Source organism: Myxocyprinus asiaticus, chromosome 29 (assembly GCF_019703515.2).
Source record: "Myxocyprinus asiaticus isolate MX2 ecotype Aquarium Trade chromosome 29, UBuf_Myxa_2, whole genome shotgun sequence".
Classification (NCBI taxonomy): Eukaryota; Metazoa; Chordata; class Actinopteri; order Cypriniformes; family Catostomidae; genus Myxocyprinus; species Myxocyprinus asiaticus.
In genome coordinates this window covers 28,396,482-28,414,311 of record NC_059372.1, presented here as the reverse complement: position 1 = coordinate 28,414,311, position 17,830 = coordinate 28,396,482, and the positions used below count along the sequence as shown (strand labels likewise).

Genomic DNA, 17,830 nt, shown 5'->3' with positions numbered 1-17,830 from the left:
GGCTCTTGGCCGCTCAGAAAACCGAATCCTCCATTCATCCCAGGGCTGGTTAGCAGGTCCCTGTTAGCACCTGCTGGTAGATGCTGGAACTACACCACCCGATGGGGAAAAGCATGTTTCCCCATAGACAGCCATTCAAAACTAGCCGTGTTTTATGACGAAATAAAAAATATTCCAAGAACCATTTCAATTTAAATTATTTCACTACATTATAGCACATCTTCATCCGGTGTCGGGTTGTTTTTGAAGGGCTCTTAAAAGCGTGAAATTTATTGATATTTTTCCCTGTATATTCCCATTGACGAGTGATCAGTCACGTGACATGAGCAAAGATGGCAGCCTCCATTTCGTTAGCTTTCTGAGAACCCTGCGCTAGCTGAGCAGTCATAGAGATGAATGGGGATGCTAACGGATAGCTCTCTCCAGGTGATGTATAGCTCCATGATTCATCCGCATTTAACTATCAAAGTTTTATATCTCATTGGAGACATTTTTACACCAGACAGCTATTTTTAATAAACTGATAATTCAAAGGACTCAAACATGTGAATGGAAATAAGTCTCTATAAAGGTGTTTTTTTAAATCCTCATCCAGTTATATTAAACGACTGTGATTGTAAAATCTTGGCCAGTACAAAAAAAAAAAAAAAAAAGTAACAAGTATCACGTGACAGTGCCGTCTATACGCTCTTTCGGCTGCGGACAGGACCTCTGTACAATAATTTAAACATGATTAATTATACTGACAAATTTTAATTACCACTGAAATAAAAAACGGACCTTTCTGCCATCATTTACTCACCCTCGTCGTTCAAAACCAGTATGACTTTTTTCACTTGTGAAACACAAGATTGAGGGACGAGGGGATCATGACTGTGGCTGTCCAAGCTCCAAAATCACACATCAAAGCACCTTAAAGTAATTCAGGACACGTGTGCCTAATATCAAAATTCTTCTGAAGCCATATGATAGTGTTGTGAGAGGAACAGACCGAAAATTAGACAACATTTTTGCAATTAGTCCACAGTGTGTGTGAACATTTTCAGGCGGCAGCCCAAAAATGCACTATAGTTTAAGGTGTTAAGAAGTTTTGGAGGGGTCCCTCATTCACTGACCCCAGTCCAGGGCCCAGGATAACACTGTTACTCGCGACAATGGCCCAATACCCATTTGCATGTAGACAACTGTGCATAGACAAATAGGCATCAAATACAACTCATTAAATATACCATCACCTGTTTACTGCAGTGACGCTGAACTCAGCAGATCAGATCTAGGATTAGCTGCAGAAATATCAGTACGCATGGAGGCAACACTTCGGGCTGGTTCAGTCTGCCTGGTCTGTCCAGTACTGAGGAATATCTGTCCTCCTGTGGAAAGACCGACAGAATAAGTTGGGGAAAGGGAGTTGAATAAAAGTTAGTTAATAAAGGTCTTGTATTGCTGAGCGTAGATGTAAAACATAGGCTGACTCATCATCTCAAAAGTGAGACATTGTGTTTCATTTGTATTCCAAACATCTTGCAAATAATGTATTTATATACGTATGTATATAGCCTACCTGATAGGCTACCGTTTATTCCATGTATCAACCAATGAGGGAAAAACTTTTTGTGTGTGCTAAGCAAATATGGGTATTAAGTGGCTAGTTTGTGTTTGGTTTTAAAATTCACGAAACAAGTAAAAGTTTGTTTTTGAATGAATATAATCATAAGCCATTGTTTTCCGAGCCTTCGGGCGGCAGCAGAGTATGTAAATAAACCGGGAGCGATGGACAAGATCAACGAATGAGGACGTATTGCGTCATTTCCTGTTGACGTTCGATTTCCCGCGCTGGTTTCAGATTTTGCGGGAGAAGTCAGCTATCATTGAAAACTAAGAGAAACATGTCGACTTCAGATTATGATGCAGCTTGTTTACCTGACTTGTTGCCGCTTTATTACCGCAGAATTTTCCCGTTTCCACAATACTATCGCTGGTTAAGTTATGGCGGAGGTAAGTACATCTCTGAACCACTAAACTAACTTCTAATCAGACAGTGTGCGTGTTGAACATATTCTTTTGAACAGTTGGTGTATTTAGGTTTTTCAATGAAACTAATGTGCGCACTTTTTTATTAAGTCAATAATATTTGCATTAATATGATCATATTCATCATTAATATTACACATACTGCCATTGGCTTGACGTTAGACGTTCGATATTCAGAAATAGTCGAAAATTTAGGGACCGTCTCTAAAGTTACATATGACATTGGTGAACACATTTCTAACTGCAATAGCATTTGAAGCATATCACCTACAGTCACAAAACCAACACCAAAGTGTTCATCTAGGTGTCAGCAATAATGCACACCTTTTAGATTTGTCATATCTATTAAAATAAACTGTCAAATCATATGTAAACATTGCTGTGTGTATCCCTACTATATAGGCTTATACACAAAATATGCCATAATTTAAAGCTCAATAGCATTTGAAAAGAATGACTTACAGTCATACAACCAAGTGTAAAGTGTTCATCTAGGTGTCAGCTACGATGCGCGCCTTTTAGATTTTGGTATTTTTAAAAATAATTATTCCGATCTATCAGTATTTTAATAGGCCTTGGTGTCAGGATCTGGATTTTATTTCTGTCAGCTGGCCACCAGATAACAGCCTTTTGGACTCAACAGACATTTTTTGTAATTGAGTGCAATTTATTCAGTTGCAATTTAATTGAATACATTAATTAACCACTAAAACAAAATGAAACAAAAAAATTGCTATACAATACTGGGAACTGTGTACAATTGTATTTATTTATGTACATGTTTAGACAGATTGTGGGTGGGAGCCACAGGAATTCACACATATTTTCATAGGCAGCACTTCCAGTCAACCTTTTGAGCCCTGTTGAACTGCTTGTCATAGAAAGGCATGCCACATGGAACCACCTCTTGCAGCGGTGACATTCAATCTGAAAATAATAATAATAATAATAATTGTATAAAATTGCCCAGTAATCACTCACTCACTCTCTCAGTCAGTCACTCTCCCTCTCTCTCTCTCTCTCACACACACACACTAGTAAACAATATAGTATGCCCATTAAATATGTAATCAATGCTACATTACCCACATAGCTATGTTTACATATGATTTGACAGTTTATTTGAATAAACATGACAAATCTAAAAGGTGTGCATTATTACTGACACCTAGATGAACACTTTGAAGTTGGTTGTATGACTGTGAGTCATTCTCTTCGAATGCTATTGAGCTTTAAATTATGGTATATTTTGTGTATAATCCTATACAGTAGGGATACACATCAATGTTTACATTTGATTTGACAGTTTATTTTAATAGATCTGAAAAATCTAAAAGGTGTGCATTATTGCTGACACCTAGATGAACACTTTGGAGTTGGTTTTGTGACTGTAGGTGATATGCTTCAAATGCTATTGAAGTTAGAAATGTGTACACCAATGTCGGATGTAACTTTAGAGACGGTCCCTAAATTTGGGACTATTTCAGAACAACTTAATGTCAAGCCAACTTTATGGCAGTAGCAATCTGTACCAACAGTGCGATTTATAACTGCTCTTATTGTCTGTGTATATATCTTCCAGTGTCTAAAAACTACTTCCAGAACCGCGAATTTTCCTTCACCCTGAAAGATGACATTTATGTGAGATATCAGTCGTTTAGCACTCAGAATGAGCTGGAGAAAGAGATGCAGAAAATTGTTCCATACAAGATTGATATTGGAGCAGTCTACAGCCACAGGGTGATCTATCTAATCACAGATTCAATACATTCCATAATTATTTACTATTATATTATATATATGGGTTTACTTAGGATGTAGTTCTAATAGAATATTAGAGAAATATAGTGATATAATACATTATTTGTATTATGATATAGTTATGTAATATTACATAACATTTATTTAATTAATATTTATTTAATCTTTGCTGCGCTGTAATATTTGCTATGTGATCAGATGCGATTGCTGGCTGTTATAAAAATGACATCACATATATAGTCGCCAGCAAAGGCAGTAATAGGACTTTACATTCATCAACAGGCAGGCATTCATATATCTGCTTCATATTTCATGGTGAATATTAAATACCTTGTCAGTGAAGAGATTGTAATTTGTCTGGTTCTGTGATTGACAGCCCAGTCAACACAACACTGTGAAGTCTGGAACCTTCCAGGCCCTGGAGAAAGAGCTGGTGTTTGATATTGACATGACAGACTATGATGATGTCAGACGTTGCTGCAGGTAAACAGATGACTCTTTATGTCCTTTCTCTCTCAATTTCATCTTACTGTTGGCTATATAAAGCTATATAAACTTGTGAAATAGTACTTTGATTGATATTACATTTTATGTGCATTTCAAATAATCTTCAATTGTTTCTTCAGTGCTGCTGATATATGTTCAAAGTGTTGGACGCTGATGACCATTGCTATCCATATTTTGGACCGGGCACTGCGGGGTGAGTGGAATTGCTCAATAGAACATTTACAAATTGAGTAATGTATAACATTAAGGTACCTATATGAATGGAACAAAGTTAAGGCAGGGTTACCTTTTGCTGTGTGTGTGTGCTTCAGAGGACTTTGGATTCCAGCATCTTCTGTGGGTGTACTCGGGCAGGAGAGGAGTGCATTGCTGGGTTTGTGATGATGCGGCTAGGAAGCTCTCGGTGGCGGCGCGGTCTGCCGTGGCAGAGTACCTCAGTTTAGTCAAGGTATTTAATTATGACATAACAGATAATACTGGATATTAGTTCTACAGTAGTACATAGTATAGTCCAGTGTATCCTTTTTAAATATTTCACTAAGATAAATCTTGATCAAGGTTACACACAGCACCAGTTTGGTGAAGTTTACAATGTTCAGCTTTAAATGATGTCAGTGCATAAACCTTTAATCACTGTTCGGGTTATTTTTTACCAAAATTGTAAAATAAAAATCGGCAATAATGCAAAACACACACAGAAATGAAGATGTGGGGCCTGGGTAGCTCAGTGAGTATTGACGCTGACTACCACCCCTTGAGTCCTGAGTTCGAATCCAGGTTGTGCTGAGTGACTCCAGCCAGGTCTGCTAAGCAACCAAATTGGCCCGATTGCTTGGGAGGGTAGAGTCACATGGGGTAACCTCCTCGTGGTCGCGATTAGTGGTAAGTTGTGCTTGGATGGTGGAGAGTAGCATGAGCCTCCACATGCTGTGAGTCTCCGCGGTGTCATGCACAATGAGCCACGTGATAAGATGCACGGATTGACTGTCTCAGAAGCGGAGGCAACTGAGACTTGTCCTTCGCCACCCGGATTGAGGTGAGTAACCGCGCCACCACGAGGACCTACTAAGTAGTGGGAATTGGGCATTCCAAATTGGGGAGAAAATGGGATAAAAAGAAAAAAAAAAGAAATGAAGGTGTGAGACTATAACACACCTTCAGTGCAGAACACACACAAAGTACATGGGTGAGACTATAATGGAGCTATTTTTTTTTTTTTTACTTTTGTCAAATAAAAATCAATCAGCCAAAATACTGAACACAGACACACACACACTTCAAGGTCAGATCAAAGTCTTAGTCTGACCCCACTGTGAGAAAGTTTACACTTGGGTGTGGGAGCTGCACACCATGGTCAGGTTTGACTGTAAGCATATTGTGGCATAATTGCAAAATCTCACACTTCAACACAAGTGGTTTTAAAACAAAATGCTACCATTTTACCAATAATTGATTTTTATCATGTCTAAATAAATATCCAGTGCATAACTTGTGAAAATATCTAGAAATTAAAGGTGCTGTAAGCGATTTAAGCCGTTCTGGAACTTCCTTAAGACTTGGCTGTTGAATTAGACATGCCCCCTCTTTCCAAAACACTGCCTTCCAAAGAAAGCGTTGAGACCGTCACCTTCTCATGGTTGTCAAACACAACAGTAGCAACAAAGCACCCTCAGCTGACAACTGTTATGAATGTGAATATGACATTAAACCTGAATGAGCTGCTTGAAGTACTATACTTTTATAACACACAAAATGACAGACAGGCAGAAAGCACATCAAAAGTCTTCTGATTGGCTGATTAACGAATGTGTCCGTGGCCACATTTTTGTTTGCTGTTTACACAGTCTAGTGGTGTCACAGAGACTGGTGAGATATCTCAGGACACTTATTTCAGTGATATCTTTCAGGAAGAAGGAACATGTTTGCATACCATTCCATTAAACATCGGTTACAGCAAGTTTGTTACAACATTGGCTTACAGTATAGAGATCAGCCAATGCATGGAGCACTGAAGCCATCTACTAGCCATAGTTGTCATTTCATGTAATTGTTATTTTCATTCCTGCAGATATCACCAGAGACCCCCGATGCCTGACATATTTTGATGTTTTGACAAACTTTCAGTTTACTGAAATGTTTTTTATTGAAGTGAAATTAACATAAAATGTGCTTTTTTATATGGACATGAATGGAGTAATTGAGTTCTTTAGAGATAAAGGTCACAAATACCATAAAATCCCAAAAGAAATGCATAACTTTTGTTTTTTTAAACTTTAGTGAAAATGGTTTTATAACATTTCTTTAAAAAAATTAGGGGTTCCATATTTGATGTTTCGGGTCAAATTTGACCCAAACAGATGGAACAGGGTTGTCTATTGATGAGTGTAAGGGTTAAGTAGTGTCATGTGTATGTTTTTAGGGTGGTGAGGAGACGGTGAGGAAAGTTGTGCTATCGGATCCAATCCATCCTTTCATTAGGTAAAGAAAACATGCATCCACCTTCTTATGCATGGTCCAGATAGAGTATATAGGTCCAGATATATAGAAACTTTAAGTGCATAATTTTCCCTCCCTATCTTTCTTTCTCTTAGTCATTCTCTGACTGTCGTGGAACGCTATTTTCCACAGTATGCCATTGTGGGACAGGACATACTGGGCAGTAAGGAGAGTGTAGACAAAGTGCTCGGTCTGCTACCTGAAGATATCCTTTCATTCCTATTAAACATGTTCATCAGTTGTGATTGTCATGTTTTATTTAGCACATTGTGAAGGGTTTCATTATGACCCAAATGAGGATTTGATTGGTATAACTGGTTCTTTTATAAGAGGAACCCAGATGTCTGTTATTCTTTAAGTCTGACTACACATATCAGAAAGGAGCTGATGACTTTTTATCAGAATGAGAAGAACCCAATGAAGCGATGGGACATACTCTGTACTTTGGTCGAAAATAAAAGGGTAATATGAGCCTAATGATCCTACATAAAACTGCTCTGGTGCCAGCATTTGGATCTCTTCTTTGTAGACGCGTAATATACAGTTCAGTTTCCCAGAATATTTTTTTGGTTGTTTATGTGTGCCTGTGAAGTCGAGCAGTAGGAAGGGTGGACAGTACTTCAATAAGGAGATCATGCTGCAGTACTGTTACCCACGCCTGGATGTAAACGTCAGTAAAGGAGTCAACCACTTACTGAAGAGTCCATTCAGTGTACACCCCAAGACAGGTGAGAACCTTAAGGGAGAACGAACAAACAAAAGCACAGCACTTTTATTTTATGGTCTTTTATTTCAGAACATTTTTATTACAGGTTTCTTAAAAATGCGTAACGTTCTCAGCTTTCGGTTTAACAACAGCAAACACATTCATCTGTACTGTCTTCAGGTCGAATCTCTGTGCCAATTGATCTGAAAGAACTGGACACATTTGATCCTTTTGAGGTGCCTACAATAAGGTAAATACAGAATATATCAGTATCAATGTTTGCTGGGTCATTACACAACTGGATTTAACGACTGCTTTCACATCTGCTATGGTTACTGAAATTCTTGAAGCACTTTTATCTTTAATAAGTGATGACTCACTGTTTTATCTGTAGTCTGATTTGTGAGGAGCTGGAGAAACCCAGAGCAGATGAAGGTAAGGAAGATGAAATTCGGGACAAAGAGAATGAACAAGATGCTGGAGAACACCGCAGAATCAGAGGTGAGGGTTCAAGCTTTGTCATATATTTACCCTGTAGTTCCGAAGACAGGTATCTAATTCTCCTGGCAATGTTCTAAACATTTTCTTGATTATTTGTAAAGGCACCCTTTGTTGATATTCACTCAGACTATAAGCGCACCAGCTTGGCCAAGTATGTCAAGATCCTCGATCGGTTTTTGGAGGAAATGGCTCGGTCTCGAAAAGGAGAGATGTTAAGAAAGAGTGGTGAGTTCAGAAATAAGCCTCAGTTCTGCCTCTGCATTTCATCACCTAAAAATACTGTTTCAGGCTTTACATGAGCAAGTTGGATCTTGGTGGCTCTTGCTTGTGAGACTGACATACTGGAATCACTTTGAATTGTTTGTGCAGATCTTCAGAAGGAGTTCTAAGTGAAGAGCTGGGACTTTACAACAAGGAATCAGCAGCTCAGCAGAACACATTTACACTTTGGTCTGCTCACTCTGCTTTAGAATATAGATGCTTAGAACTAAGAACTAAGGCAATTTTTGACTCTGAAACTTTCCATTGGTGGATCTTGTAGAAACTGTTGAAATTATGAAATATTTCCAGTTTCTCTTCGAAAAAGAAGAGAAACATTTTATATATATATATATATATATGATTTTTTTTTTTTATTCATGTCATTCTCTAATATTTGTAACTTTATTTTCTGTTATTATTTCCTGATTTTTGTTCATTAAAATAACTTGTTCAAGATCTGCTTTCACACTCTTTTTCAATAATTACAATTATTTGTGAAATGGAGGCCAAAACAACAAGTGAAAGTAGTTGTTGTGACAATGCATTTGGATTTAGGCCAAATTTGCCATAGTGATTGGTAGCTTAATACAATACAGTCAAGCATTAGGTTCATTTAAGCACTAATTTATTTCAAAGCCAGTTCTTTAATGTATAAAACAGCAGTACACATAGTTAAACACTCAAGTTTGTCTTAATACCACTCAATACAGCATCAGTCTCATTTGGCCATGTCAATAAGGCTCTGTAGGGATGTTGGAACCCAAGTTTTTTCACCTTGCACGAAAACCACTCCACGCTCAATGTAGATGACTATTCTGCCAAATGTGAATAGCTGTTTGCCCATATACCGTTTGGCCACAAGTGGCATGAAAACAATGCCGTTCTCCTCAGCCTTGGTCTGGACTAAATCTTTGAAGTTAGTGGGTACAGATGTTAGTACTTGGGCAGTGCCTGGTGGGCGTGGAACAGAATTCTCCACTTCACAGCGCTCTGGTTGCACCTCACACTGGAAATCTTTCCTTCTCTCTGTCTGAATAAGGTATGCAATGTTCTCCCTTGCCCCAGGTTGCATGAACCCACCTGCAAAAAGAGTTTTAATAGAAAATTGGTTCATATGCAGTATAGATTTATGGGAAGGTAGAATGACACACTTTTGTGTTTTTTGTAAATATGCATGCATGACTAACCCAGTCCAGAAGCAACAGCACGATTCATAATGTCGAGAGCTTCGTTCAGTTTGTCTTTGACCAGTGGGTGACTGAGCAGGTTCTCTGAGAGCAAGCTCTTCCAGCCCAGATACCACTTGGTGATCTCCTCATAGTTTGGGTTGTTACTGAGCCAGGAACACAACACCTGCAACATGAAAATGTTAAGGTCCTTAAAATACAAGCCATATTCAGGCATTATACCAATCAGGTTTTTTTTTATTTTTTTTATTATCGTTAGCATAATATGTATAGACCTGTAGCCATTTGGGGAAGAAATTCTTATCCATAAGTCCCACCATGGTGGAGACAGAGAGCATGCCCTCCCAGTCCATCACCCAGTTAAATGGCTCCAACACCTGCTGATGAGGATTCACCACCAGCTCGCCCAAACACAAAGCTGCAACACAAAGTTTAGACACTCACACAGACTACGGTGACCAAATAACCACGAGTTTGAATCTGGCCTGGTGTGATTTTTTTTTTTTTTTTTTTTTAAGTAAATATTTTTGCATTAATTTACAACAGCTTATAAAGAGCAGAAAGGAGATTAAATAAGCATTGTTTATTGACAATTGACATTCACAGCAGTGCCATCTTTGATTTTTGACGGGAATGAAAACAAGGCTGTGAGGGATAGACGTACAGTCTCTTCAATTACATGCACTGTATAAATCTATCAAAATGCTCCTAGATTGCATCTAATTTTCCACAACTCATGTTGTTTGGAGTTTTTTGTCTACTGAAATTTCTTGGAAAGATATTCTTCAACGTTTTGTTGGCGAAATGATCCAAAAACACTTTAAACAACAGTACAACCCACTGAAGAATTTGAAGTCAATCCCTTGCAGCAAAAATCAAAGATGGTGCTGTTATGGCTTGGATGCATCTAATCTTTGAACACACAAGTTAAGTCAAAACTTTAACTCTCATGTTGATGTTGAAATCCAACACAAAGCAAACATTTTGCTCAAGTCAGCTTAAAGGGATAGTTCACCCAAAAATTAAAATTCTCTCATCATTTACTCACCCTCATGCCATCCCAGATGTGTATGACTTTCTTTCTTCTGCTGAACACAAAGATTTTTTTGAAGAATATTTTAGCTCTGTAGGTACATACAATGCAAGTGAATGGTGATCAGGCCTTTGAAACTCCAAAAGGCAGATAAAGTCAGCATAAACATCACTCCAGTGGTTAAATCAATGTCCTCTGAATCGATCCAGTTGGTTTTGGGTGAGAACAGACCAAAATGTATCTCCTTTTCACTGTACATCTTGACAGCAGTCTTCTTGGCAATCAAGATTTCAAGCTCTAATACACTTCCTACAGCGCCATCTAGAGCTCTGCACATGCGTCAAGTAATAGAAGTGTATTCGAAGACATTAATTATACCACTGGAGTCGTGTGGATTACTTTTATGGTGACTTTATACCCTTTTTGGAGCTTCAAAGGTCTGGTCACCATTCCCTTGTATTGTATTGACCAACAGAGCAAAGTTATTGTGCTCAGCAGAAGAAAAAAGTAATTCACATCTTAGATGGCATGAGGGTAAATGAGCACATTTACATGCACACCAATATGCTGATTACTCTCTAAAATCAGCTCTGACAAGGCAAGGGATCCACGTTGACATGACATTTTAAATAATCGCGTTATTCTCTACTTTTGACGACAAACCATGAAAAGGCATGCGCTCAACATGTGCGCACATTGGATGAGCCGGTAAGAACACCGGGTAACATTGCACGTAAAATCGGCGTAATGGGCAAAAATCTACCCGTGTCGACCGGGTTATTCATAAGTAGTTTATGGCCTTGACGCCGATAGAGAAACGTGGTTTATTGTGTTTACATGACCGCATGCTTTCTCGGCTTAAGCATAATCGGTGTAAGAACGTGCATATAAACGTGATCAGTGATGAGAGAATTTTCATTTTTGGGTGAACTATCCCTTTAAAGGAATATTCCGGGTTCAATACAAGTTAAGCTCAAAAGACTTTGTGCAAAAATCTGGGTTTCAGTAAGGCACTTACAATGGAAGTGAATGTGGCTTTTTTTCAAAAAGCTTATTTTATAAAAGCACTTGCATTCTTGCTTCTGTTAAAACTTGTGTATTATTTGAGCTGTAAAGTTGTTCAAATCATCATTTTTACAGTCATTATAAGTGCCTCACTGGAACCAAGGTTTTTGCTATTTTTAAAGAAAAGGAGGGACGAGTAAAAAAAAAAAATTTGTGAATCAATATTATGCTACAAATGCTGTCGAATGAGCTCAATTTGTATTGAACCTGGAACATTTCTTTAAGAGTTCTCCTACTGTTATAAGATGACATAATGGAAATGGTTAGTCAGATTTCCAAACGCAAGTACGTTTTTTTTTAATAAGCTACTAGATGGTTTAAATTATTTTAAACGGATGGTAGCCAATAAAATTTGAGCATGTATAAAATTATTTCTGTTGTTTCTTCATTGGCGCAATTACACCACTGCACGCTGGATGTTTTCAATTTGCCCCTCAATATTCTGAGCAAGCAACAAATGTTGTTCTTTTATTAATGGGTCAAAGAACAAAGATCACCCACTCACTACACATTTATAACACTAAAAGTAAAGACTAATTATCGGGATAAATGGCATCCAGACTGTAACTCCATTGGAATGCAGGGCTTGGAAAATCAGGACAGTCAAAAGTGCGAATCAGGACCGATTTTTATCGAGATGTCTGGTCACCCCAGACACAAACAATGTAAATTCAGACTAGAGCTGCAGCTAAAGATTATTTTGAGAATTGATTAATCTTCGGTTAATCGGATAAGAGCCTAATTTTATTTCCTGTGTTACCTCTGAGCACATTAATGGCATCCGGCCCACATTAAACTGAATGCATGTGATCTTTAAAGTGTTTAGCATAAAGTGCTGCCATGCACTGGACAACTTGGGTCGTGATTTTTTTCTACTTCAGTTTGTCTCAGAGTTTTAGCATGAAAATGCATTTTTCACTTCTGCAAAATAATGGCACTGACAGAGCTTCTCCATGCACGCCACATATCGATTATTTTCATTAGCGATTATTATAGATTTTTAGCAATTAGTTGTTACAGCACTAATTCAGACAGTCTAACAGATAAGCACATACCAAGTTTGGGGACGATATTTTTGACCATAAAGGCCTCCCAGGCACCAGGTGTGAAGACATCTTTCCAGGGTTGCAGAATAAGTCTGGCGGAGGAATCGCTGGGGTGCCAGCGCTGTAGGGCATGGGCGAGCTTACTGCGGATGGGTGCGTACAGGGGCTCAAGGCGGGCCTGCATCAGGGGCAGCCAGGGATGAATCCATGAATGGATGGGAACTGTGTCTGTCAGTGGGTTCCAGTTGTCCACCTATCCAAAAACAGAGAGAGAGAGAGAGATTCAGATTCTCAAGTATGATAAGGGAATACACAATGTAAATTGGTCAGATGCAAATGTAAAACACAAACCTCTCTCTGTAGTCGTGGGAAAATAAGTTGCTCCAGAACATGGTCCAAAATCCACAGTGGTAGCATAGGGGCCCAGCACTCCACACAGTCCACCATGGGCCCCACATTTCTGGTCTGCCACTGAGACACACAGCTCCTCATGACGGGAACCCACACCTCCCATATCAACCTGGAGCCACAGAAAAGGACTTGCTCAACTAACCTGCTTACATATCCACAGACACACCACATATACAGGACTCACACATGGATTACCTGTGGTAAGGGTCCATCTGAGAAGGGTCTGGTCCGCCGTGAAGAGACTGTAAGCTCTCAAGAATGGCCCTCCATTGACCAACTTCCTCTAAACCATCTGAACAATCCTATAGATAAAGACAGATAAACAGTTCAGTGCTTAAAAACAGGGTGGACACAAAATACAGAAAGAAATAATAATAATAATAAAATGTATCATTTTTTGTGGTGAAGCCAAAAAAAACTTTATTGTTGTACTGCTCGTTTAATAGTTGTAATATAATCAAACAGATTATCAATTATCAGATTAAAAGACTACTATAAGACTGATATAGACAGTGTAGTGATTGAAGTTTTTACCTTCAGTGGATCCCATGTGTGGAGTTTCTCTTTCAGCAGAGGATGCACTACAGATACAGCTAAATCTCCTAATCCCAAAGCTTTATATTCCTGATAAAACTCTGTCTGCAGCTGCTGGAAGACCGTAGCACATTCTTGAAGGTTAAGCTTAGGACTGCACTCCTTTTCACCCACTTCAAAACGCTCCACCAGGTCCAGCACCCGCTCTAACCGACAAAGAGCCTCTTCCTCCTCTGCCAGCCTGCCCTGCAGGGCTTCACTCTCATGGGTAAGGGTCACCACAGTGTCCTTCTCATGCTGCAGACGCCTAGCACTCTACACATTTAACACAAAGTACTTTGTTCAGAATTTGTTGGATGTGTCATTCAGAGACAAAAACAAGGCACTTAATATGAAACAAATTATGCATTTAAATATTAGAAGATGTTAAAGGTTATATTAAATGTCCTGCTAGGAGGAAAATATGTAACAGAAATGATTTCACTGTGTCTGACATAATGGTACACCACACAAATATCCCATTTTTTTCCATGCTTTGTTTATAATTTCTATTCACCACCAATTTAATATAACTTTTTCACCATTAGAATCGAGCATCAGGTGGTAATTTGTTGGCCTGGACTGATCTCCTCAGACATGGAGCTGGTCTGAAAAGTTTGCGAACCACTGATGTAGTGTATACTGATACTGACAAAGTATCTTATTTTGCCCATTTCATCAGTAGATCAGTTTTGTTTGTGCGAGTTCTGTACCTGTAGGATGTCTTGCTCTGTGAGCTCAATGAGAAGTTGGAGGTTGTGTTCCAGCTCTGGCAGAGAGAAGCCAGAGCTCTTCTTTTCTTGTGTGCTCACACTCAAAGGGGCTTCCTCTGGGACACTATGTTTCTGACTCATCTGACTGTAACTATGGTACACCTTCTGCTCCCTGCCCGTCATATCTATCACCTGAAACAGAGGTATGGTGGGTTAATTGTTGAATGTGCAATGTATTGTAGTGTTTATTGACCATTACTCTACACCTGATGCACTCTTACCTTGACCTGAGCCAGTTCTCCAGCAGGTCTGCTCATGCTCTGGTTGGCCAGTTTGCCATGAGCTTTCAGTTGTTCCACGGTCTTGTAAGAATATTTAGGCTTTTTCTTCGCCACTCCTGGCTCTTTACGCCATTGCCCCAACTCCCGCTGAAATTCCTGCAAAAGAGAGTTAAGAATAAAAAGTGTTGATTTGAGCCTAGACATAAATGTTCTGATGGTTTGGTGTTTGTCATTTTTTCCAGTTTTGTTTAAACAATGGTGTATATCACTATATTTTCTAGGGCTGAGTATTGATACAGATTTCTCAGTTCGATTCCGATTCACACGCTCTTGATTCGTTAAAATTTTTATGGGTATATTTCCATTATAATGTCCCTTTCTCTTACATATGAAAAAAAAATCTCCCAGCTAATGCTGTTAATTATACAGGGGACCTTCTAACTAGGTACATTATGAAAATATTGATGTTACCAATTATATTTTATTCATTTTTCATCATTTTTATCACATTTTAGCTTTTTAAAAATGAACAAATCCATGTATTCAATCAATAAATATGATACTGTATTGCATATTTTATTTCTGTTACATGTTTATTGTTTAATTACATAATTTGTACTATTTACATTGATTTGTTAAACATGTTGAAAAACAGTACTGTCTCTTTAAGAAAACTGGAATTTCTGTAAACATCATCTGTAAATGAGCACGTTAATGATAGAGACTCAAACAGCTATATCTCATCTGTGCTATGCCTGATTAGAATTAAATGTTTATTTTTTTGTGTTTTTGATCAACAACTGACTGTAAACAACAGAAAGGGTTATAAAAGAGACATTATTCAATGACAAATGGGTCATGTGTATCTCGTCTTTGGACACACATTATACGGAAACACTTTTACTCTCAACATCAGTGAAAGGATTTCGCTGCTGAATACTTCACCACTATACTACACAATCACTGAAGTCACTGGTGAGTGAAATCTAAACATTTACCAGCTAGTTGCCAATATACATTTTATTCACATATGACAAAATGTAGTTTCTAATGCGAGCGATTCCCTCTCATTGTAGTGGAGGGTTGCTAACATTCTTAGTAAAAGAATGTTCTTGTGATTTAAGAATCGATATCGATCAAACGAAGACCGCAATGCATCGGAAAATCTATATTTTTACCCACCCCAATAATATTTATTGAGTTATATAAGGGTTGGTTATATATATATATATATATATATATATATATATATATACAGTTTGATGCAGTCATCATCATTAATAGCAAAAGTGCTTTTGTGTCATGTAAAAATATGGTCAATCTCAAACTTTGGTATTATGCTTGCCATTAGTTTAGGCACTAGTTACACTGTACACTGGCACAGACGGCCCAAAATAACTAACTCCAAACCACTCCTGTTTTAGAGTTGACTTACTTTTTCCTCCTCCTCCTCAGAGTCTACAACTGGGAAATCCTGTAAGGACTGCCGAGTCCTTTCATTACCATACGCACCAACCGCTCCCTTCCCCTTCCGCACCTTAGCTTCAATTGGATTCACAATACCTGCAGACAAAATATAATCACATATCAGGATACTGTAAAAAGATTTCCTTAAATAAATCCAGGTCAATAAAAACATGAAACATACCATAATTCACTATAAGCTAACCGTACTCAGACAGAATCAGTCTGAGGTATAAAAAAAAGGCTTTGGACTGATTTGCTTTACCCTGAGCATTTTTGCCCAAGCCTTTTCCTGGAACGTAGCCCATCTTCTGCAGGAGTTTTTGGCCAATGCCTCGTGTGTGTTTCTCCCAGGTTCCCAGGTCCTGTCCAGCCCTGATACCACCAGCAAACATCTGGGATGTCTTAAATCTCCCACCCTGAACAAATAAATTTAAAGACATATTTCCATGGCCCAGAGTCCAATACCAAACACTTGTGGCTGTGTAAGACTTATAGGCATCTCACTGTACCGTTTGGAGTTTTTTGGGAGCAGAAGTGCGGGCTGGAGGAGGTGTATCTCCATCTTGGTTGGAGTCATCTGAATCCTCCTTTTCTGCTTTCTCTTCAGCTGCAGTCTTTCGTAGGCCAGCGCTCACAAAGTTTACTGGAGCTGAGAAGTCCTTCGATCTATGTGGTTACAAATATATAAAGAGTTAGTTCACTGAAAAAGGAAAATTTTGTAGTCACTTGCTCACCCTCATGTCTTTCCAAAGCTGTATGACGTTCATTCTTGATGTTAGGCTGAATGTTATGGACTGACAGCCTTCACTTTAATTGTATGGAAAAAAGATGCAATGAAAGTGACAGCATAACAGTTTGATGAGCTCAAACATTCATTATAAACAACGGCTCCATACCTCTTGCCTCCAAAGCTGGGCTTCTCATCATCAGAGTCATGTTCAGCCCAGATCCCATAAGTCACCTCTTCTTTCGTCTGTCTGTGCCTCCGTCTCTCTGGGTTGAACTCATTGGCCAAGTCCCACTCAGAGATCTCAAACTTTTCAATTTCCACACCATCCTCCCCCTCATCATCTCCCCTCCGCCCATACAAATGGGACATAGACATCTCGCTGTGAGGACAAAAGATCCATCAAGTGTGATTAATGTGAAATAGCAAAATAGGTACAGTGTCAAACTATTTTTGTGTAGCACTTTTCACAATGCATATTGTTTCAAAGCAGCTCGTGCCTTTAAACCCCCAGTGAGCAAGCCAAATGTGATGGTGGTAAGGACAATAAATCCCTAATGTTGTGTTCAAGACATAGGGAAAACACCATCGTCATCTGGCAAGACACACAATACAAAACATGTACAAATGCCAAATTTTAGTAAGATAAATAGGATGTGCAATACGAGTGCACATTGTATGAAACAAAACATTAGATGTACGATTCTGGAAAGGCTAATATGTTGTTGGATAAAAACAAAGACAGCACGCTGTGTCTTTTAACTCATACTCATAGGATAAAAGTGAGTGTTTTCATAATATTAGTACGTCATGTGAACGTTTTTAACGCTACATTTATTCAGTTTAGTATTGAACTGCCATTTACGGCGATATTTGCTGTAAACAAGAACACCTGCCTACCTTTAAAACAGTTATTGTGCTATTTTCTGCTATTTCAATCAACCGATGTAACTTTTGTGTTTGAATAACTGAGCGCTAAAAACATATAAACAACATTTAACCTAAATATGTGGCTTCTCTCTGCCAGCAAGCAAGCAGCGCGTTCTAGAGAAACTTCCTGTTCG

The 17,830-nt window shown here is 38.6% G+C and overlaps 2 protein-coding genes across 3 annotated transcripts; one reads left to right on the top strand and one right to left on the bottom strand.

The window, feature by feature from the left end:
* The first annotated feature begins 1,803 nt into the window (after positions 1 to 1,803).
* On the top strand, positions 1,804 to 8,719 carry LOC127420394 (DNA primase small subunit-like). Its single transcript, XM_051662662.1, has 13 exons — positions 1,804 to 1,995; positions 3,614 to 3,771; positions 4,169 to 4,275; positions 4,419 to 4,492; positions 4,611 to 4,747; positions 6,719 to 6,777; positions 6,891 to 7,005; positions 7,171 to 7,257; positions 7,388 to 7,523; positions 7,682 to 7,751; positions 7,896 to 8,002; positions 8,129 to 8,227; positions 8,372 to 8,719. Exons 1-13 carry the CDS (start codon positions 1,887 to 1,889, stop codon positions 8,389 to 8,391), a joined length of 1,278 nt encoding a protein of 425 aa, XP_051518622.1. The 5' UTR covers positions 1,804 to 1,886; the 3' UTR covers positions 8,392 to 8,719.
* Positions 8,720 to 8,871: 152 nt separating this feature from the next.
* On the bottom strand, positions 8,872 to 17,828 carry LOC127420368 (tuftelin-interacting protein 11-like). Of its 2 annotated transcripts, none has more exons than XM_051662597.1 (14): positions 17,768 to 17,828; positions 16,936 to 17,148; positions 16,549 to 16,705; positions 16,302 to 16,455; positions 16,008 to 16,135; positions 14,573 to 14,728; positions 14,292 to 14,483; positions 13,540 to 13,854; positions 13,201 to 13,307; positions 12,946 to 13,114; positions 12,604 to 12,847; positions 9,726 to 9,868; positions 9,451 to 9,616; positions 8,872 to 9,343 (listed from the first exon to the last, which is right to left on the bottom strand). In XM_051662597.1, the coding sequence occupies exons 2-14, from the start codon at positions 17,142 to 17,144 to the stop codon at positions 8,982 to 8,984; spliced, it is 2,502 nt and encodes an 833-aa protein (XP_051518557.1). In that variant the 5' UTR covers positions 17,145 to 17,148; positions 17,768 to 17,828; the 3' UTR covers positions 8,872 to 8,981. The 2 variants fall into 2 exon arrangements, with proteins under 2 accessions (XP_051518557.1, XP_051518555.1); XM_051662595.1 differs by having other exon boundaries at positions 17,667 to 17,826.
* Between the last annotated feature and the right edge of the window lie 2 nt (positions 17,829 to 17,830).

What these genes read in the sequence shown, in the direction of transcription:
- LOC127420394 (XM_051662662.1), top strand. Translation starts at nt 1,887, where the DNA reads ATGTCGACTTCAGATTATGATGCAGCTTGTTTACCTGACTTGTTGCCG. An exon ending in GTCTGCTACCTGAAGATATC is followed by an intron (nt 7,006 to 7,170) that starts CTTTCATTCCTA and finishes ACTACACATATC; the next exon opens with AGAAAGGAGCTGATGACTTT. An exon ending in CTTTGGTCGAAAATAAAAGG is followed by an intron (nt 7,258 to 7,387) that starts GTAATATGAGCC and finishes GTGCCTGTGAAG; the next exon opens with TCGAGCAGTAGGAAGGGTGG.
- LOC127420368 (XM_051662597.1), bottom strand. Translation starts at nt 17,144, where the DNA reads ATGTCTATGTCCCATTTGTATGGGCGGAGGGGAGATGATGAGGGGGAG. An exon ending in CCCAGCTTTGGAGGCAAGAG is followed by an intron (nt 16,706 to 16,935) that starts GTATGGAGCCGT and finishes GTAACCACATAG; the next exon opens with ATCGAAGGACTTCTCAGCTC. An exon ending in TCCCACGACTACAGAGAGAG is followed by an intron (nt 12,848 to 12,945) that starts GTTTGTGTTTTA and finishes GTTTTTGGATAG; the next exon opens with GTGGACAACTGGAACCCACT.